Source organism: Rhinolophus ferrumequinum, chromosome 7 (genome assembly GCF_004115265.2).
Source record: "Rhinolophus ferrumequinum isolate MPI-CBG mRhiFer1 chromosome 7, mRhiFer1_v1.p, whole genome shotgun sequence".
In the NCBI taxonomy this organism is placed as follows: Eukaryota; Metazoa; Chordata; class Mammalia; order Chiroptera; family Rhinolophidae; genus Rhinolophus; species Rhinolophus ferrumequinum.
In genome coordinates this window covers 59,401,904-59,425,166 of record NC_046290.1, presented here as the reverse complement: position 1 = coordinate 59,425,166, position 23,263 = coordinate 59,401,904, and the positions used below count along the sequence as shown (strand labels likewise).

Below are 23,263 nucleotides of genomic sequence, written 5' to 3'. Positions count from 1 at the left end.
CAATTTGAAAGACTTTCCAGTTTAAGGGGAAGACAAAAGGAATGTGTTTAGCAAACTTCTGCTTAAATAATTTACTCCTTAATCAATGAACAACAGGGTCACCATATAGTTTTTACCACATTTTCAAGGGTATTCTGGTTCAGCATAATTTCATTAATAACCAGTCAAGCCTGAAAAGAGGATATTAACTGGAGAGGTTTAATTCTTGTGCTTAAAACTAAAAGTGATGGGAAAATTGATTGTTTAAATTATGGCACAAAGACCAAGCCTTAAGCTACCATGAATCATTACTTCCTAACTTCCATTTATGTTTTGTTGGAGATACTGTGTTCCCCCAAAAATAAGATCTAGCCAGACAATCAGCTCTAATGTGTCTTTTGGAGCAAAAATTAATATGACCAGATATGATATGATATGATATGATATGAGACCTGGTCTTATATTATAGTAAAATAAGACCGGGTCTTATATTAATTTTTGCTCCAAAAGACTCGTTAGAGCTGATTGTCCGGCTAGGTCTTATTTTCAGGGAAACGTGGTATATTTGGATGGGTATATTTATTTACGAGTTTGAGGATGGATGTAAGTCTCCATCCATAAAATTTAACCAAGCTAAGACCACAAGATGAATGTTAAAAATAACACTTCTATTAAAAAGGGTATTTTGACATTTAAAGCCAGACAATCGAGATACACTTACTTCTTGATTAATTGTATTATCTTTAAGGTTCTAATTATTTAAATATAAAATATTAAATTCTAGTGGTAAAATAAAATAGATGGGAAAACACAGCACCTGAAATATTTACAAGCTTTAAAATATAAAACTCATTGAATTCAGGAATTTTATCTGGAAAAGCATGGAGAATTATTGGTTTGGCTCCTTCTCCATCCATAAAGTTTACAGTCCCTGAAGTTCCATAGAACTCTTGTCCAGGTTGCAAAGCAGAATCATTCTGAAACAGCTGCCAAGCCACAGAAACATTGCCAAAGTGTCCTCGGTGCCTCAAAATCCTACACAACAAATTAAAGGAAATTAATTTTTGTGAAAAATTTATAGGTAGTGAATCTAAATCTAGTAAGAGCTTTCTGTCGTATCTCAGAAACATACTTTTACTATTTATTATCTTTAATATAAACCAGCCAGCCAGTCCCTACTGAAAAACCATAAAGAATCTCTTGGAAAGGGAAGAAGGAAGTAAAACTGTGAATAATAGAGAAGCGGCATTAAAAGTCAGTCTTCAAAGTCCCAACTGAAAGATAAAGTCTAAGCCCAATCAAAAAACATTTAGATGAGAACTGGCCAATGTTCTTCAAAAGCAAAGTACAGGGTAAGGATAGTCACGTATCATTTGAGAGAAGAGTTCCAGAAGACCTTGGATAGTCAAGACTCTCAGTCCTGACAAAGGATGGAAGTTGGGGTGAGGAGGGTGAGGAGAATAGTTTCTGCTTACCAGTGTCATTTTTTATTTTAGTTTTTAATAAGTGGCAATCGTATTAAAAAAGGTTACAATTCATTCAGACTGCCAACATGGAAATTATTCAATTCTTAACCAATTTTTTTCATTTTGAAAGATCACTATGTCCAATTTTTACATTAAGATTTTATTTTATTTTATGCAATTTGGATTTGCCTTATCCAAATATGCTTACCAAAATGCATTAGTCTTTCCTTCTTCTACAGCTTTGTCTATGGGCTCCAAAGTAAAAATACCATTTGGGTCATCATTGGCTTCAATGATCACTGTAGCTATTCCATACTGATATACTACTGTATCACCTAAATTAAAAATGGAAAAGTCAAAATAACAAAAAGTTGTTAACTTCCTGTTAAATTTGTATTTTTAATTAAGAAACCATTTATGATAAAGTGCAAAGTTCAGCAAGAATTGCCTCCCTGAAGGTCACAAATATGAGAGAGAGAGAGAGAGAGAGAGAGAGATGCCTAAATAAGATTAATGTGACTTGTCTTTGAGGAAATGTTTAACTACAGAAGAACTATTTTACTGAAAAACATACAAGATACATTTCTTCACAACAGGAATAATCGCTTCAATAGTTAGAGATAAATAACACAGCTTTATGTAACTTCAACTTTTTGAAGTAGACTCTTTTATTTCATAAAAAATAAGGAAAAGATTATCCCCATGACAACAATACTCCTGTCCATGTTTATTGGAATCACTAGCTTGAACATTTCCCTTTATATCTCTTCCTCCAGGCAACCGAGTTTAATCTGGTCATAACTAGAACAAAGCAATCTTTATGGTGTTGAACTTGACTGACCTCTACTCCAATTCTTTCCACAGCATGTTTGCACCATTACAGCCAATACATTAGGTCTGTTCTCATCACTTCCCTGAGGTTCACAGCGCTTCCTCTTTGCTACAGCTGTTCCCTATGTGAGCAAAAGTCCTCCCCATCTATATTCACCTAACTCTTATCAAGTCTCCGGACCCAGCTCAAGCAACAAGTCTTTCAGGAATTCTTCCTTGAATTCCCAAGTTAAGCTAAATGTGTCTCCTCTGAGTTGCTACAGCACTTCACACTATGTCAATATATCATAACAATTATTGCATCATATTAGCATACACACATACGCGTGCACAGACACACACACACACACACACACACACAGTTTCAATGTAAGTTCGTTGGACAAATGCTTTTCAATCAATTCCATTTCCTAGCAGAGTAGATGATCAATAATTGGTACACAGAAGTCATTTATGAATGTTAGCTGAACTGATAGAAATGAAATTTTCAAAATTAGATGAGGACAACACCTAAAACTAAAATCACAGAAACAGAAACTATACGTAGAGCAAAGCAGCACATTCAAAATTATATAAATATACAATTGTACTCCACTTTGTTATGCAACATGGCACAAGTGGTGCTAAAAGTCATTCTGTTTCTCCACAGGAAGAACTGAAAATATTTAACAAGGGCTATAAGGATGGCCAAATCCTTGGGTCCAACAATTCAATCTCAGGGCATATACTGTGATCAATAACTATCAGACAAAAACACCCATTGCCAGCACTTAGGTCACGTTAGAGATGCTGCCACTCCAGCTCTCCCATCATCAATCCTCTCAGGCTCTCAATGTTTTGACATTATAAAAGAGAGAAAAGAACAACAGAAAGAACTAAGAAAGGATGTAAAAACCACAAATTCTAGAGATTTTCGTCATCCAAGGCTTCATAGCTAAAGTCATTCGATCCTCAGATGTCTCCATTTCTGGAAAAATATTGAAGACAAAGGCAATGCCAGTATACATGCACACATACCTCAGGCCAGGTGCCCACTCACAGCTGGCACATGCTCACTCACTCACTCGCTCTCGCATTCTCTCTTAAAATAAAAAATATATTTCCCCAATGATACCTCTTACAAAATAAACTCACCCTCTCCTTGCAGAGTTATTTTCCATTGTCTTTACAAGAGTTTCGCATGTTTTGATCCACTGTTTTAATCACAGTGACATTTTGTTCCTGACAACAGTTTAACCCCACTGACATTTTGACCTCAGATGTCTTGGACATAATGATTTTCACCAGAATTACACCAAATTAATAAATGACATCAAGAACTTATTCCTAGAGTCAACTCTATTAAGACATCATTTCTTCATCAACTTGCCTCACAGCAAAACGTTGTTTTCCACTTTTACTTCACCTAAATTGTTTTTATCTGTAGCAATTTCTTTCATTTAAATTTTAGATAATGATTGCAATCACCAAAATGTTTTTGGTCTATGTAAGATATGACTAATTATGTATTTTGCAACTGTGAAATTTCTTTTATGGCCATTATTTTGTAAACTCAAAATTTTTCTCACCAGATAAAAGTTTCTACTTTTACTTTTTCTGATTTTCTTTAGTAAGTAATGTGAAAAATGAGAAAGAGAGGAAGAAGACTAGGAAGAGAGACACAAATGGAGAGAAAGACAAAGAGATAGAAAGATAGAGAAACACAGCACAAAGAAAAATTAAGTGATCTCTTTGTTTTCCTCTTCCTCTCTGAGTATTTCAGTCCAAAAGACACAGATAAAATACAAGGTAGTCATTCACACTGGGGTGGGCTGGGAGCAGGGCTCCACAGTGACCAGCACAAGGTATAAGAGCTCATGCAGTGCTAGCAGGGCATCTCCATAGGAGAAAAGCTTGCTGTTGGATGGTGGGGTTTGAGTGAAGTGGGAGGGCATCTGTATGGGGGAAGAGGGTTGGCTTAGAGCAGGAAGCTAGAACCCTAGTGGCATAAGAAGAGTAATGTCATCGAGGGAAGAGGGTAAAGAAGCAAAGGGAAAGCGGTTATATACAGGGAGAATTGATTAAATACTAACTATAAATAAAGATAACGGAAGCTGTATTTCTTACTGTCAGAGAAGGAAGGGACAAATACAGAAAGGAAAAAAAATAAAATGAACCTTGTGATATTGGACAGAAATGGAGATAATGGTATGAACAAAGGGTTTTCAATATAAGTAGCTGAATATAGAACTAGAGATGTAGAAGTGTGTGTGTGTGTACACAAAAATGTAATACATACCATGTTTCCCCGATAATAAGACCTAACCGGAAAATAAGCCCTAGCATGATTTTTCAGGATGACACCTCCTGAACATAAGCCCTAATGCATCTTTTGGAGCAAACCTTAATATAAGAACCGGTCTTATTTTCAGGGAAACACGGCACATACATATATTCCCTGTCTCTCTGCACTAAGAGAACATAGGAGGGGCATAACTACAGTAATAAGCATGCTTAATACCCAGATCCTAGATTCTAAATAACCTAAAAGAAACCAGGGCCCCTTTGGAGAACTGGTTGATTTCAGGGTAATGACAGGAAAAGTATAAGATGAGTTTGGAACAGTTTGCTTTGCCAGAAATAGGAAGACATGTCAAAAAGACTAAGAAGTCATCTCGAACAGGCTACTACTGGCCAAATCTGGGACAATTTTACAGTCAAAACCAATAAGGATAGCAAAACAAAACCCACTGCATTAAACAGAAATTGTGAGTCCATAGTGATACATGTATCAATGAAGAAATTGAAAGTTTGATGAATAACAGGATATTTACATAGTTTTAAAGTATCTTCCCCATAAAATATTTACAAGTTACAAAGAAAAAAAGTATAGTTAGTATAGAAGGCTGATCATCACCACCTAAATTGTGGTCAAAGTGAACATCACAGTAAAGGGACAAAACAAAATCGTGTTGACAACTGAAGGGCTATAAGAGCACAGAATCAACTTTTACAAAACTCCTCCCAAGGATGAAAAACCTGAATTTAATAATAAGGAAACATTAAACAAACCCAAAATGAGGGACATTTCTACAAAATAATCTATAATCTACATTATAAAGATCATGAAAAATCAAGGAAAAACCGAAGAAATAGTCCACATTGAAGACATTAAAGAGACACGACAATTAAATGCAATGCATCATTTGGGAAAGGATCATTTTGTTAGAATCGACATAATTAAGACAACTGGAGAAATCTGAATAGGGTCTGAGGCAATGATTATATTAATGTTAACTTCTTGCTTTTAATGGTAATACTGTGGTTATGTAGGAGAAAGTCCTTATTTGTAGGAAAAACACCCTAATGTCATCAGGGGTGAAGGAGTATCATGTCTTCAACTTACTCTCAAAGGTTCAGGAAAAACATAGCTTTCTGTATGCTTAAAATAAAATAAATATCAAAAGAAGTTATAGCGCCTCCAATTTACTAAAGGCAGGGTCCAATACTGGGGTCAAAACATCCCTGTTTTATCGTAAGGAGAAGAAGGAAGAGCCTATCTTTTCCCCTTTACAAACTGTCATTCATTGTGGCTAATAGCTGCAGAGAATTATCAAACAGCCAGTTGGGCTGAGCCATCTACAGAATGCAACTTCCCAACCAGTATGCCCGGCACTCTGTTAGGAGGGCAATGAGTTACAGAATCGTTGATGCCCTAAGCCCTTGGGTGACTAGACAAGGCTTAGCATAGCTTTAGCTAGAAGATTTTTATTCCTTATATAGTATCATAATTTTTCTATGTATGCTATATTGTGAAAAAGATTAAAAACAATGCCATAGAGTACACCAGGTTCATGAAGCTTCAACACATATATTCTTTACCCCATTCCTTAAGAAAGCAAAGAAACAATTTTGCACTTGAACAGTCACAGATGATGGTTAAATATTACTTGGCACCTCTACTAGAGAGTAGCATTTTACGTCATCTTAATAAAAGCACTGAAACAACAGATATGCCAGAAAAATAGAAGTTATTTACCTGTTGAATTAAAGAGGATTATATAAAAGTGTTCATCTGTTTCTGGGATATCATCTTCATAAATGAATACAGATATTCTCTGCTCTCTACTTCCAACCGCAAAACCAAGTGTTTCTCCTTTTCCAACAGGAAGAAAGTCTCCCTCTCTTGCAGTGGCCATCCCATCCATGGTGGCATATTGGATGGTGCAGGCAACATCAACAGATCCATTTCTGAGAACTGTAAAGTCAGCAGTCTCACCTTCCTGAACCCTCACTACACGAGGCTCTGAAATATTCATAAAGAAGGAACATCTAAGTTTTTCTGATTCAAACTACATATTTTCAGATCACATTATGCTTCTCACTGCCCCCAGAAGAAATGCCCTCTGCTGTGTCTTTGCTTAAAGATTCAGTTCTGGTCCCAACTCCTACATTAGGCCTTCTCTGATTACTTCTAGTCAATGGCCTTCCTCTTGTCCTAATTTCTACAGAATCCATTGTCTTAAGCACCCAATTTGTCAGTAAATCACATACACGGAAAAATGTTTTTTTACACAAAGGAAAGAAAATACCTTGGGATTTGAAGGTGGGGGGAGAACAAAACTAATAAAACATACTTTGTTTTTTCCTTCAGATCTTTAAAAATATTTGCTAAAAACGTCAAAAAGATCAAATAATGGTCATACAAATCATGAAATCCTATATAAACAAGCATCAATTGTGCTTTCTCAAAAGTGATTAGTAGAACAAATGCATATATTCTGTTTAAGAAAGATGTAAATTTACTCAAATAAAATAGCAATATCACCTGCAAAATAAATGGGGTCATCATTTCTTCTAATCCTCAGAGTTGCAGTAGTCTTATTTCCTATTTTAGTTCCTCCAGTGGCATTAAGTAGGGTAATGGTAAATTCCTCCATTTCCTCTGGAATCTTTTGGAAAATGTTATACATGTTTTAAGTCAGGCGATTTATACAAATAATTTCATTATATACTCCAAAATTGTTTTTATCTTTTTTAAAAAAAAAATTGTTCTATTAATAATAGTACTAAAGTTCATTTCCATTTCTGAGGCAGAACCACCCTAAATTAAGTAGGACTTAGGTCCCCCAAAATTTTAATGTCATTCATCCAACAGCCACTTTATTTTGACTCACTATAAAATGAAATGTACATAGATATTTTGCCTTATATAAGCTAAAAATAGAAATGCTAGTCATATTTCTTTATGAAAATGGGATATATGCTGTTTACAAGAAAAAAATGAAAAGAAAAATAACTTTTTGACATATTTAGAACTGAGTTCATAGCAAAAGCTCAGCTGGCTCTCAAAACGCCACTTACAAACATTACTGAAGTTTCACCCCAGTGTATCATCCCCGTGTCCTAACAAGATGAGATTCCCCACATCTCTGAGCCTATAGAGATCCCCAGGTGGGCACTGTTTCTCTTTCACTTCATCTATATGAGCTGGTCTTCTCTGCATCCTAAAATGAAAGAGTGTTGGAATTTTGTCTCTTGAGTGACAAGTTTGCAGGAAAGGATACAGGCTTCCATAGCTATTTGAAGCACAGCTCCCCTCAGAAAGGTCTACTCCCTCTGTTACTGAGCTCTTCCTCTCCACTATCAGTAAGATGAACAACACATTGAATCCATGATCCATCTGGTCCAAGATCCTGATTCTGAGAGTGTATCATACGTGTAGGATACTTGGTAGAGGGCACCCTTGTTTTCAAAGGGCTGAAGCACAAGGCAAGCACTCCACCTCTCTCTCAACTGGATCCCTGACATTTGACACCTATGCAGTGTTACTGGTCACTCTCAGTTCTAAGAGCTGAAAATGCCTTCAGAAAAGCCAAAAATAATATTTCTCTTCTATCTTATAGTCAGGCATTATCATACCTGAGTTCTTTATCAATATATTCACAACAAAATATATTACCAGATGTTTAATTATTTAATAAAAAACAATAATTAAGCAATGACAACAAGTAAAGAGAGTTATATATGCAACATTTACCTCATCTTGAAGGGAGTAAATGGTGATATTTTTGGAAAATTCTTGATCTCCAAAGAAAATAGTTCCTTGGACGGGAAATACATCTTGTGTGAAGTCTGGACTAACCACCCACGATACACTAACATCACCAAAGTTGCCTCCATTTCTCATTACACCATAAACAGCTATGAAATACAAATGGCATAATATAAATATGAATATATATTAAACAAATTTAAAATGAGTAAAGAAATTGCTCAAACAAGCAAAAGTAAAAAAATAAGACATCTTTTTAATAAAAAGCAAGTATTTGCTTAGCACAGCCTCCAAGGTACATACAAAAATGCATTAGCCTAGTCCTCCTTCTGTAGACATACAACTGATCAAATAAATGGACTTGATCTTTGTTATCACAGTTTGGGATTTTAAGTCACTCAGCACAGGAAACAGAATGGTGACTAATTAGATACACCTATCACAAAGTCTTATAAAGATATTTGCTAAAGGCATCTAGAGGAAGCCGCACACTCAAAAGTGATTTTCTTACTCAGAAAGATATTGCTCTGAAAATAAACTACTCATTTCAGGCCACTGCAATAGTTCTCTAGCAGTTACACTTTGTTTTAAAGTTTTTCCTATTTGACTCAACTCATTCTTGAGCATTTGAATCTCACAGCATATGGTTAATTGAAATCAAAATAGAAATCATGTCACCAGTATCATCTATGTGAGAAATAAAAATACTATGTGAGAAATAAAAACAGCAAATGAAATAAGATTTTAAAAAAAACAACACCAATTTCTACACTACATGTAATTTCTAAAACAAGTGGACAACTAAAAATAACTATTTGCTAAATAATTTTTAAATGATTAATTTCCTCTATAGTAAACAGTAATAGAATATAAGAAGCAAAATAAATTACCACTATCGGTATTGTCCCCTTTACTTTCACTTATCGTGACAATTAGACCATCAGAAACAAATTCTATAATCCCATGAGGATCATCATTTTTTAGAATTGTTATATTGACAATGGTAGCACTTCCCAACTTGCTTTCCCGTTCACCATGGCTGCTGAGGACCACCCAATAGTGTTCATCCAACTAAAACGAACATGTCAAATTAGGAAAAATACAAAGTTGGAATTACAAAGTTTTCAGAGCAAATAAAAAATATATATTCAAGAATGTTAATACAGTCAATTTTTTCAGAAACACATAACTCAAAGGATGAAAGAGTTGAATAATTCCTTAAAATTTTTTTTAACATTCTCCTATCAATTAAGAGAGACACCAGATATAAATATACATTATGAAAAAAGGGAAAAGATAAGCCATGACACTACTCTAAATAATAAGACTGACCCTTACCACTCATGATGTAGTCATTTAAAATAACGTGGGTAAATAAAATTAAATTAAAAAGACACATATACACTAGTACGTAAATATATTGGAATTATGCCTTGTTCCATTAATATAAAACTCAAATTCATTGTCTTTACAAAAGTAATTTTAAGAAAAACTTCTTCAGTTCTAAACCATATTATTAAAAGTTCAGTCAATGCAGATTACGTAGAATAAGACGTAACATAGAGCTAAAAGGAGATGAAAACTGATCACACACTAAAAATTTCACATTGTTTGGTATTTCTTTATGTAGGGAAAACATACATAATTCAAATTTGAATGCCTTACTTTGTTTTTCAAGCTTGCTTTCTTCTTTTCCAAGCGCAAGTACTATTCAATCCTTTCTTGCCCACTACCTTTCCATGTGTCTCCTTGTCAATATTCAACATATTTACAGTATACTATTACTAGATACTATTAACTTTACAAAAGCACAAGTTAAAAATAAAATCCCATACCTCTGGTATCCCATCCAATCTTGTTAGCAAGGTGATTATGATCTCTCTTTCCCCAGGTTTAAATTCTAATACGCCTGTGTTTCCATAGAATTCATTGCTGTCTCTTGGCTCTACCCAGTAGTGTAGAAACTGTTTAACTAGAGCTCCCCTAGATCGAATGATGTGGAGCTCTACAGAGTCTCCTTCCTTAAAAAAAAATAAAAGAAAGAAAGAAAACCACACACACACACGCAAGTTCAAATCCTGTAAGAGTCTTCTGAAGCTATGAGTACAGAATAAATTGAAATTTCTTTCAACTTACATTTATAATATATGGTCCTCTGGAAACAGGAGAAAATTCAAAAATTCCCCCAGGATCATCATTTTCCAAAATAATTAGATCACGGCTGGTATACCCAGATTTCAGCACTTGATTTTCCACACTGACCCTGGAGAAGTCAGAGGGGGAAAAGGCACCCGCTACCTATAGCTTACTTCTGAATTTCGCAGGCTTCTCGGCAATATTTACAACACTTTCAGATAATGACTATGAAGGTTATTAGGAGTTAAACCTTACATCGAATTTAAGTGTATTAAAATCACTGAAGATAAAAACAGTTTTACTCAAAACGTTAATGGAAGAACTTCTATTTCTGAATCCATTATATTCTTTACATTTGACTACTGAAACCAAACATTGCATATGTATAGAATACATGAATACAGTAACCAAAGCTTGTAAATACACTTTATTTTTATAAAGTACCAAATTTAGATTTACTTCCAGTTTTAGAAAAATCTGATTTATAATATGTACTTAGAAAATGTTTTTAACTAAAATTGTTTTAACTTTACGTAAACTTGAATTAAAAAAAACTCATTACATAAGATTATACTAACTGAGTAAAAGTTGGATAACTATGTGGACTAAAGCCATACTAATAGAAAATAAAACTGTTTAGATTTTAGAAATATTTTGTGACCTTTCATATGTTTCTATTCACCTCAATTTTATCCTCTTGCATTTTTTTTTTATAAAAGAAAATGTGGGATATATAAAAATGGAAGAGAATGGATCTCATATGAATGACATGTTATAACAATTCCTATATATATCTTAAAAGACAATATTAACACAAAATTTGTTTGCCTGCTCCTGGTTTTTGTGTTCAGTGTATAATTAGAATGATCAAAGGGAATGGGACTACAGGCTCTGAGAGTTTAAAAGCCTGCATGTTCCTTGAGAATTCTTAATCCTGCAAACTGCTCTAAATCTTTCCAAACGTCACTTTCTATTGAACCGAAAAGTACTCATGATCAGACCCCAAAATCACAATGAAGCCACAATTAATATGTAGAAAGGGCAGCTCACTTCTTCTGTAATAGAATCAGAATTAACATCCACCCCTAGCTTTTGGAAACCTGGCAACCAACATCTACATAGCATACTAGTGGCCACAGAAGGATTAGTCCAAATAACAGGCCAGTTATTTGTTATATTGTTAATGCACTCATATGATTTTCATAGTAAATTTGCCTGTATTTCATTTACATCAGTATTTTTATTAATTAAAAATGCCTATGTCGGGGGCCGGCCCAGTGGCTCAGGTGGTTAGAGCTCCATGCGCCTAATTCCGAAGGCTGCCAATTCGATTCCCACATGGGCCAGTGGGCTCTCAACCACAAGGTTATCATCAGTTCAATTCCTCGAGTCTCGCAAGGGATGGTGGGCAGTGCCCCCTGCAACTAGCAACGGCAACTGGACCTGGAGCTGAGCTGCGCCCTCCACAACTAAGACTGAAAGGACAATTTGAAGCTGAACGGCACCCTCCACAACTAAGATTGAAAGGACAACTTGACTTGGAAAAAAGTCCTGGAAGTACACACTGTTCCCCAATAAAGTCCTATTCCCCTTCCCCAATAAAATCTTAAAAAAAAAAAAAAAAAATGCCTATGTCCACATAAGCTAGGAGACCAAAAAAAAAAAAAAAAAAAAAAAAAAACTGGATCAGAATACAAAATATAAAAATCCATTCTGAGCATTAAACATATAAATTTATTCTTATACTTTCTTGAAATATGCTACCCTTACGTAAAAAGGTAAAAAAAGAAATTAAGTTCTTTATACAACTGAGAAAATGTAGGCAGAAATTACTTGGATGCAAACAATGGAAGAGATGAGAGTTTTGATTATGAATTCTCTGTTAAACTACAAGATTTACAGAGATGTTAGGTAAGAATTTTACAAGCAAAGCACAGTAATTGTTCCCTATGTTATGTGTAAACTATAAGGAAAGTTAAAATTTTAAATTTCTCCAAACTCATAAATACATTAATTGGCCAACTTTTTTATCAGATATCTTAAATGCATTCATAATTTAAAACTCCTAGGAAAAAAACTCCACATACACTCCCCTTATCATTAAAAAGTAAAACTACACACAAATCATGCACAGGCAAGTTGACAAGCAAAATTTCTCAAGATCTATGGTCATGCAGATGGCAGCCTTATCCAAAATAATGGCTTGCAAAACAAAACGGTGAATCAGCAAAAAACAAGGCACTTATCTTGTACACTTACCCAAAATACACGACAAACCTTTCTGTTTCTACTCTGTCAACACACAAAGAAGCATGAGGGGGGAAAAAGGAGACAGAGACACAATTTGCCAAAATCTCACTAATGCTGCTAGAAACTTAGAATGGAAGGGTAAAAATAGAGCTAAAGAAGGTCTTTTTCCCCCTCCCCCTCCATCTCCGCCAGGCCACAAGCTAGTAATGTCCATCTTCTTGGAACTCTGCACACGGGGTTCATTGCTATTGACAAATGCTAGCAAGAAGTTCAGCAGTTCCCATTTAGGGGAGATGACCCCATGGCCAGCCAACACGCAAGACCCATTAAAGACATTCCTTTCCAGGCCTGCTCCAAGTCGCTGGGGCCTGCCAATCATTCTGCATGCTCACTAAACCACAACAGCTAAGCAAATTTCATTCAGCCTGACCTATAGTTATTTAGTAGCTTTAGTTAGGATTAAAATAATAAAAATAAAAACATCCATCCTGAGAGCTAAGGCCAGTTCTGTTTCAAAAAAATAAAAACTCTACAGCAGAGAAAAATATACCTTTCATCATGTGCACAGGAATATACTCAAGAAGCCATATGATTATATCTTTTAAGTATGACAAATATTACTTAAATATATGTGTAACTTTATATCAGGAAATCTGAATACTTTTCCAAATCCCCAATGCAGTGCATTTTCAAACAGCAATGATAAACACATGTCAAAATATATAGACCTATTGCTTCATTTTTAAAGTCAAATGATACTATCTATAAATAAGGGGTTATATACCACATATATCAATTGTTTCCTCAAATAAACATGAATAATGAAATTATTGCTGATTTTGGGAAATCTAAACAATAAAATATTTTTAACTAGTATGATATTAAAAGCATTTAAACTGTTCAATAGCAGGGCTATTTTGTCTATATTTAGTTGAAATATAGGGAATTTGCATTTCATTTGACAGTAAAACAGTAAACTCTATCACCATAAAGTGTTAATTATTTTTGTTACAATATTATATTTAATCACACTAGCATTCATTCATTCCTTCTTTCATTTTAGTTTTGTTGAAAATTTGCAAACTTGAGACGTAGGTTTTGATAAAATACGTTATTTCAAATCATAGATTTTATTCTCACATTTATTTAACTAAATATATCTTAGAACACTCAAATGTAATTTCCTCATTCTTATTCATGCATAACAGATAATGCAAGTATGTATTAGTTACTAATTGAATTAAAACATTTTAGTATAAATTTGAACTAATATCCTCTATTTGAAAAAAGAGGAACCATTAATTTCTGAAATTCTCCTCCCTACTATTTGCACGTCCTTGTGCACTGTTTTTACCCACAGGAGCGAGGAAGAAAGAAAAAAAAGAAAAAAAAAAACACTTAAAATTATTTAATTAATTTGAAAGGTTTACCTGATTTGAAAGGTTAAAATGACTATTTTAAAAGAATATGAAGAGTAGTCACTATGAACTTGCAGAGATATACTTTAAATCATTCTTCAAACATTCGGTTCAAAGCAGAAACTCTCAGGTGAGCTAACAAAGTTTATGTGGATTGCTACACCTTTAGTTTATATTTGCTGTTTCCTTTTTTTTTTTAAGATTACACAATGAGCTAATAAGTCCTCAAACTCATAAGTGAAAAAAAATAATATTCAGTTTATATTTCATTACGTTTCACTCATTTTTTTCATCATATGAAATACCTTTCCTTAAGAATTAATATATATATTATTAAAATCATAATATAATATATATATATATTAAAACCATAAGTTATTTAGATAATAATGTGTTGCATTTGGCTTTTGCTTGCTTGCTTTGTGGTTGTTGTTTTACTTTTTATATAAGAAAGGAAGTAAGTATAATATGGTTCTGAAAGCAAAGAAAATGAACAGCGGACATTCAACAGATTTGTCCCTACATTCTGTATTTTCCTTTCACATAAAAACAAAAAACAATTACTCATCAGGTTTACGAAATGTGTTTACATAAAACACCTACAAAGAGAATCCTAGAAGAAGCTGATAGTAAAATATAGAGAAGGCTAGAGGTTATAAAAATAATTACTACTATAGTCTTGATTAATGTAGTACAAAATAATGCCTATTAAATTTGTCTGTCAATTTACTGTTTCTAAAATATGAATTTTTCAAAGCCCTCAAGTCATACTAACTTAAAAGTTATCAACTTCAATATAAAGAGACCTATAGTAAATAAGCTTTATTATGTTTTTAAAAAAATAGTTAACATCAAAAAAAATAATAATAATTAATATCAATTGATCAGTATTTGTTTCATTTTTAAAAAGGATTTTTAAGCATTACTGAAAAAAATCTCTCGATAAATTGTGGTATTTTCTTAATATAAATTACCCATTGAGAAAAGTTAAGGAAATCCTTATTATTACTAAAAAAAAAAAATAAATAACACTTGCATCGTATTATTTTTGATTCTTTGGAAAATAAGTATTACTTAAGGCTTAAACTCCATGAAAAAAAGAGGATTTCATTATATGAAGATTCGCACTTTCTTTTTACTCACTCAAAAAAGACATAATCCTCTTCCCTGTTGAAAAAGAAGCCAGCAGAGCAGTTTGCTTAACCTAACATTTTAGATTTGTTACTGCCTACTTTTTTAATATAGCAACATATCAGCTATACCTAAGATATATCTGAAAGCTTCCATGAATTCCTTATGAAATCTTTCCCACACAATGAACAGCAGGATAAAATTTCATGATATCATATTACTCATAGTCTAACCAGAAGCCATCAAAAAACAACAGAAAAGTCAGAAGGCTACCATAATATTATCTACTTAGTTTTTTTCTTTTTACATGGTAAGGAGAAAAGAACTAAAACAAAAAAACAAAACTATTTCAGATTACTCAAACCCATAAATGTTACTAAACATTACCTAAATGGGTTATTACCTGTCTAGAGAAAGTGTTACCATCTCATTCATTTCCGGTATGTCATCAGGATGGATAGTAATGTTGATTGTTGTGTCACTTTGCCCAGATAAAAATACAACAGAGCCATTAAAGGGACCTATATCATCCAGGGTCACAGCTTTTGAATTAAAGCCAGAGGGCTTCAAACTCCAGTAGACAGTAGCCTGGCCATCAGTTCCATCCCGATGTATGGGAATGTATACCTTATAAAAAGAAAAAAACAAAAACAAAAAAAAAGAACAATTTCTTCTGAAATATGTACTCACAATTACATAAGCTTTTCAGTGATTGAGCTCACATGTTATGAAATGAATATGTGTACTCTGCATAGCAAAGTGAACTATTAAATGACATTGAAATCACATTTCAACATGCCTTCTCTTTAAGCTTGAGTATAATTTTAAATAGAACTATTTTTGTTAGTATTTGCTAACAAAAATAATAAGTAACAGTAAAACATGTTTCTAACCAATACAATAAATACAGTACAAACAAAATCAGATGCTCATTTCGTAGCTCTGGGTTACCTTGGGCAAGTTACTTAAACTTTCTGACCTCAATTTCCACGTGTGAAATGAAGTTAGTGGTTCCCTGTTTTGCAAGTTGGTAGTGAGGATTAGAGTACCTTTCCTTGGGATGAGCTAAGTAAATGGAGTCTACTGTAATAATTCTGAAACTAATTGTATTTGATAGTTTTATTTAAGTGCAGTATTATACATACATACATATATATATAAAAAATAAAAGGAGACTATTAATCATGATGAAGTGTTTTCAAAGAATATAAATGAATACTTAATGGTAGATATGCTATTCTTTTTAAGGTCCTAAAAAAAGGTATCCTCTTTGTTCCTTGCCCTTTAACACAGCCCATTTTGAAAAAAAATACAAAAGGAAGATATTTCCCTCACTAACCATTCTGCTAATTCAGCTAGCAAAGGTCAGGGCTGGAGACTAGAGAGTAAAGTAAGATTCTTAGGGAAGACAGAAAAATTAACAAATATTGGACCTTTGAATCACAAGAGGGAGTGGGCATGGACCAGGCTGTAGATGGGACAAAGAGAACAAAGGGAAACTCCCATTCTTTCTGCTGTTTCCCAGGAAGGAAGGAATAAAGAAAGGTTCATGGAGCCCAAAACTTTCCCCCAAAGCTCATTTCCTTTAAGAGAAAAATATGAAATGGTAAATTTACAGCTTTATATGACCAAAAAAAAAAAAATCTACTCTTTAAGAACAAGCTAAATGCTTTATTTTTGTGTATGTGATTTTTTTTTTTTTTGGTTTGCTTTGTTTTTTTTTACTTTTTAGAAGGAGACAGTGTATTAAGAAAAATATAAAAAGTCAAAACCATACTGAAAACTGGAGCTTCTCATATAGAATCAAGTATACAAACAAAGTAAGCTGTGGTCACCATATTTTGACATGAGGCTTTAATATCAAAACAGCTCCCCTCATTCCTGATCTGAACCCCAAACCAATTTAAATAAAATTTAAGTGTGAGAGACTTGGGGAAGATCTTAGGGACAGACTATGGCTCAAGGAATGGGAAGGCTGAAGGTCAGAGATAAGGGCAAGAAAATCCAACCAGGGTGGGGTACGGGAAGGGTGCTATATGTGAGCATGCTTTTATATGTGTATGTGCGTGTATATGTGTATATATGCAATAATTTACCCACATATATAAAAATCCTAAAATTAGGCATTCCACAACTCTACCACCATCATCTCCCCAAACAAACACAGGATGCAAAGCAGCCACCCCAGTCCTGCCCAAGGCAAGCTTGAGGAATGCTCAGAAATGGAATGGGTCAAAGCTACCTGTGATACATATGACTTGGGCAATAAAATAAAAATTTTGTTTGGCTCACTCTATCAAATGTCATAGCATTATCCAAAAGCAGCCACAAATATACTGCTTCTGTTGTGAGCAACTAAAATTCTAATTTTATTTTATAGGATACGGCAAAAGATGATGGAAAATCATACACTCATCAGTTACTAATGTCAAATTACACACTGAAGGTTTACTATAAATGGTGAAGCTTTTCATGAAGCTTTTCTGTTTACTCAGTATGCTAACCCTACAAAAAACAAAAGTGTCTGTACATTATCTCACACTCATTAGGCCCCATCAATAAGAAAAAGCCTACTTACCACTTCAGCAGAGAAATCTTCTTGTTCATGCAAAATGATTGGAAGACTGCTAAGAAAGCCAATTTCTCCATTTGCAATATCTGGAGTAACCACCAAAGAAATATTTCGGATTTCCCCAAATCTAGGACTTATAGGTGCGATTGGCGGTATGATGTTCACCAACTCCACAGTTTCCAACTATAATAAACAAAACAAAACAAAAAAAAATATGAAAGAACAGAAATTTGAAAAAAAAAAATTTTTAAGTCTTAACTGCATGGGGCAACAAATTAAACATGGATAAAGGCCACCAATAACTTAGCAACTTCATTCTCCTTCTTCATTCTCCATCCTGTTTCAACCTCCTGCACCGGCTTCTTGAGCTCCTTCTGCTCCCCAATTATTATTACCCCACAGGGTTCTTTCTAAGCCCTTTATCTTATAACTTTATACCCTCTCCCTTATAATCTCTGGATCTTTCCTTCAAATTCCAAAACTTTATAACCAACTGCCATTAAATATGACATGTCACACAGACACCTTACAGATAAAATGTCCAAAATAGTAATGACTATCTCTGTTCCATGTCCCCTCCCCAACACCATCACCAGCACCATCAAGGGCTTTTCCTTCTTGTTGCCTGTATTCAACTACCTTGACCTTAAAGGTTGTCCAGTCTTCTTCCACTCTTCCACTGGCCTACACCTCCAATCACCCACTCCCCTTCTCTGTCAGAAAAAGTTCACTATCAGAAGACCATTTAAACTCCAAATGTGACTTAACATGTCTTTATGTTTAAAGAAATGCAACACATGTATAAAATTCAATGTCCCTCTAATTAATAAGCATGACCACCAGAGTAATTTTCATGGTGTTCTCATCTATAATGGCTTCCCTTCATCATCTCACAAGTGCAAAATATACCCACTCTCAAAGACCAGTTAAATTTCCCTCTCTACCATGAGGATTTCCTTGGATTCGCCAACCCTCTTTATTCTCTTTCTGAACTTCTACTGTTACTTTCACGAAACTTAGACTTAATTATAAATTTCACACATTGCTTGCTTATCATCATTTTGCGTGTTCCAGAACTTTCACTTCCCAACAAGACTATAGAACTCTTGTGGGTCTGTGTCCTTCTCATCATTTTCCCAATACATGACATATATCTGAAACAGCAGCAGCTACATCATAAATATTTGTTGATTCACCCCTGTAATACAAACTGAGATGTGTAGGAATTCTGATATATCACAAACCTTCAACATCTTAATATTCTAATTTTTCAAAATCCAACTTATCGAGCCTCACAGTGCTCACTTGAGTGTAGGAATAGATTATCATTATAGGACTGCAAAAAAGCATAGAGATTTTAAGTTTAAAAACCAATTTTGAACTTAATGACACATTATGGATCTTCCACTCTTTAAAGCTCTGTTAGGCTTTGTAATGTGGAAATGATGCCACTGCATAACCACCAGTACAGTGTTAACCACAACTTATGATTTAAGTTGGTTTTCCACAAGTGGACAGAACCAGTACCGATCCTGCACATATTCTCACATTTTTTGATCAACAATATACATTCCAAAGGGCAAAAATAAAAGCCTTCTTCAAATGTCACATAACTTTGCTTTGAAAATCATATACAGGAGAAATGTAATTCTGTATTTGTAAACATTCGAGTCAAAGAAAACATAAATTAGACTGACCTAATGTGCCAAATATTGGTATATAGCCTAAGTCAAATAAAACAAAAAAAATGTGATTCTTTAGTATACGGCATTTACTTTGTAAAATAAATAAATTGTAAAGATAGTTAAAAATACGTATGAGTCATTCTTTATGGAGAAAAGGTATATACCCATATACATACATACTTATCTTCAAAAATAGCACAAAGAATGAACAAAATACATATATTTGAATGACATGTGAATAAAAAGTGTGTATTGTTTTGAGGCAAAGATGTTTTTAAAATGCACAGGTCATGTGTAAACACGTCTGTGAATGAACACTCTCAGGCCTGTATAGTCACAAAGCACTAAGCTGATAATACTGTTTAAAACATCAAGGGGAAAAACTCAATATATTTTTACTTCAAAACTTTCTAAAAAGAAAGGAAGAAAATAAGTTATATCTTACGTTTATCAAGAGAGTTATAGAATTCTAAGTAGCATATTTTTGAAAAATATAAAGAAAAAAGATATAGAAGGCTATGAAATGAACTGATGAAAAGGAAAATGCTAATTTTACATGGCTTATTTCCTAGTCTCCAAGCCTTTTTGTCTGGGTTCCTTAAGCATCTGCTAAATCAAACTGCTCCATTCATAAAGAGTCGTTCTTTGCTTTCAGACAGTTTGCCACTGGGACAGCACATTCGTAACCCCATGCCTGCCAAAAGTTGTATCTCAGACTGATGTATTTAGCTGAGAGGGTTACTAAAGAATGAGGAGCTCACGTCTGATTCTGCTTTCTTTAGTTTCATTCAACTCTCCATGCAGAGTCTGATGCCTCCTATTCTTAAGTTGCTCATCCATTATGTACTACACAAACTACACAACCTTCTAATTCTAACCAGCCTTCCAGAGCCTACAGCTGTTTTGAATCTCAAGAAATTGTCAGTGACTAATAATGTCTTTTTATTTTCTAAAGTGTTAAATTAACTGTCTGCACAGTCAGACCTTTGTTTTTTAACTGAATACAGAGGTAGATAAAGAACTGCGTCTGGAATTAGTGGTACAAACAGATTTCTAACCCGCGATCACCAAAATTCAGATGTTACATGCATCTTCAAGTGTGTCCTTACTTTTCAAGTGTCGTCAAAAATAAATTCTGTCATGTTCATATAGAATGCTGAAATAACAGAGCTAGGATAATATCTGACACATTGAAGGTTCTTAATAAGGTTTTGTTTAAATAGGGATTCTCTGAAGCTACTTGGATACAGATATTGAATATTTTAAAAACAACAGAAATTTAATATATATGTTACTAACTCTGGCATAGATAAAGGGGGTCTGTATTCACAGTAAAAACTGGTTTTGAGGCAGCCTAATAAATTAGAAAGCTGAAATGGAAAGAGAAAAGTTCTCTACAACTCAAAATCAACATTTCTGCATCATTAGTTCTCAAACTCATGTCATGTTACTGCAACTATTAAGAATGCCATGATGCCCAGGCCTCCATGAAAGCAAAAGAAACAGTGTCAAATCTTTGATTCTTTCCACTTGTTTTAATAATCTGGTTCTCTGTGAGTCGTGTCCTATGCAAAATGAGAGACAGATAGAAGGGAGAACTGAATACTGAGATATTAGAAACACGCAAACCTTAAACATAGGCATTGAATTGAATGTTTATAGGCTCTGAGAATTCACATGTTGAAACCCTAATCCCCAGTTGTGAAGGTATTTGGAGAGGGGGCTTTTGGGAGGTAATTAGGTCATGAGGGTAGAGCACTTCTGAGGGGATCAGCGTCCTGGTAAGATACCCAAAAGCTGACTTCCCCTTTCTCTCTCCACAATACGAGGATACATCAGTCTGCAAACCAGGAAGAGGTCTATCACCCAAATCTGATCTCAGAAGTCTGACCTCAGACTTCCCAGCCTCCAGAACTGTTAGAAATAAATGTCTGCTGTTTAAGCCTCCCAGTCTACGGTATTCTTTCTAGCAGTCTGAAGTGAGACAATGTATATTAATGAGAATGCTCTGAATCCAGAGGACACCTACAGCAGAGAAGGCAAAAGAGTGCTGACACTAAAAATAAAAACAAAAATAAAAACCTCCATTAAATTCTGAAATGCCACTTGACAAGTTATGTGTATTATTTCCCATAGGCTCTTGCAAACTTGTAAGTTTGGAAATGCTGCCCTAAATGAGAACTAGTGAAATCAGCCTACATTTCCATGTACTACCTTTTTTGCACATGTATTTGAGGACACATATGCTACAATATAACTAAAACACAATTTAAGAAGGAAAAACCAAGAGGTAAAGAAAATCCAGAAGTTCAGTAAAAACGGTACCAAGTAGCAAGTGTGAAGCAAATATAGAAAGCAGATAATACAGGTAAACTTAACCTTCAACATACATCACACAGATGGAAGATCTAAAGTGGCGAGGATGGCATATAGAAAGGGGCGATTAGAAACTCTAGTCTAGAGGAAGCAGTAATACACCATAAAACAAAGTTTAGGCAAAAATTATAAAACATTTAAATACGGCATGATTCAAAAAAATTAATGAAATAATGAAATTTCATTTGATATATATTTCAGTTAGCAAAATGTATGGTGACATAAGATGACACACTCTTTATCAATCCATTCATACTATATGAATCTGTATTAAATTTATTTACATTACCAAAATTTGATAAGCACCCTTTATAGCTTTCTAATTTTCAGAACCAACCAATATCAAATGCATGGAAAACATTAGTATCAAGTGAGGGCAGTTGTTTTAAATTTTAACAATAAAAAATAATGTTAATAAAAGTTAAGAAATAAAATAGATAAGATGAAAGAATATGTTATGGGGCCCTTTTTACTCTTAAGTAGATGAAAATCCAGAGATGCCATCTACAGTTAATAGACAAAGAAACAGATTTTCTAGTACATTATTTAAAAGTATCTACAGTACACAATTTTTTTTCATATTGCTTTTTTTCTGGAATGCCTTCTCCCCAGTATCCATCATGAAAAACATATTTATCCTACAAACCCCATTCCTACGTCACATTTTCCCACATCAACTCAAAAGAATGGTAGCTCTCTCTCTCTCTCTCTCATTTCTCTCCCATTAATAGTTTGTGAGTTACTTCACTATATCATCCATTATATTCTGACCCGCATGTCAAGTCTGATGTGTTTCTATTATCACCTGATTAAAATATTAACTTTACTAGAACCCTTGTTTTATTCATCCTTATATGTGTTAGGAGCTCACAGAGTTTCTCTTTGGACTTCCTAAATAACTAATAGTAACCACTAGTAGAATCCAAACTATAAATGAGGGCAAAAGAATGGTTAACTAACTCTCTCTCACAGATTAGTACACATGAAGTTTAAACAAAGTTGGGTTTAAACATTAAATTACCTGTACTAGGAAGTGGGCCCCATTTTGAAGAAATGCATCATTTCTTATTGGTAATTTTGTAGTGACTTGGGTTTTATATCCTGGGAAAATGAAGTTATTTCTCCTGGACATATTTAAGATGCCATCTTTTGCTTCCAAAGGGCCCATGGCTCCAGCAGGAATATAAAGTGCAGAGTAAAACATCCTCACATCTCCTTTAGTTCCTCCTAGTCTTGTAAAACTCAAAGATAAATATCGTTCACCTGGGGTGCTTTCAATCTTCTGATTTTCCATAGGAAAAAATGTCAGTAGGCCATAAACATCATCACTATCCTGAATATAGAACAAAAGCTGTGGATAAAGGAATAAAATATTAAAATGCAGA

General features: G+C 34.1%; 1 protein-coding gene across 1 annotated transcript in view; it reads right to left on the bottom strand.

Annotated features, from left to right (window-relative positions):
* ADGRV1 (adhesion G protein-coupled receptor V1) overlaps nucleotides 1–23,263 on the bottom strand; it is a 503,549-nt gene that overhangs the window by 429,461 nt on the left and 50,825 nt on the right. The window contains exons 9-19 of the mRNA XM_033111093.1: nucleotides 22,900–23,229; nucleotides 17,824–18,000; nucleotides 15,649–15,872; nucleotides 10,447–10,573; nucleotides 10,146–10,331; nucleotides 9,201–9,381; nucleotides 8,296–8,459; nucleotides 7,084–7,207; nucleotides 6,295–6,561; nucleotides 1,654–1,780; nucleotides 797–1,014 (exon numbers count right to left, since the gene is read on the bottom strand). Coding sequence (XP_032966984.1) covers nucleotides 797–1,014; nucleotides 1,654–1,780; nucleotides 6,295–6,561; nucleotides 7,084–7,207; nucleotides 8,296–8,459; nucleotides 9,201–9,381; nucleotides 10,146–10,331; nucleotides 10,447–10,573; nucleotides 15,649–15,872; nucleotides 17,824–18,000; nucleotides 22,900–23,229 — 2,125 coding nt within the window. The remainder of the gene's footprint in view (nucleotides 1–796; nucleotides 1,015–1,653; nucleotides 1,781–6,294; nucleotides 6,562–7,083; nucleotides 7,208–8,295; nucleotides 8,460–9,200; nucleotides 9,382–10,145; nucleotides 10,332–10,446; nucleotides 10,574–15,648; nucleotides 15,873–17,823; nucleotides 18,001–22,899; nucleotides 23,230–23,263) is intronic.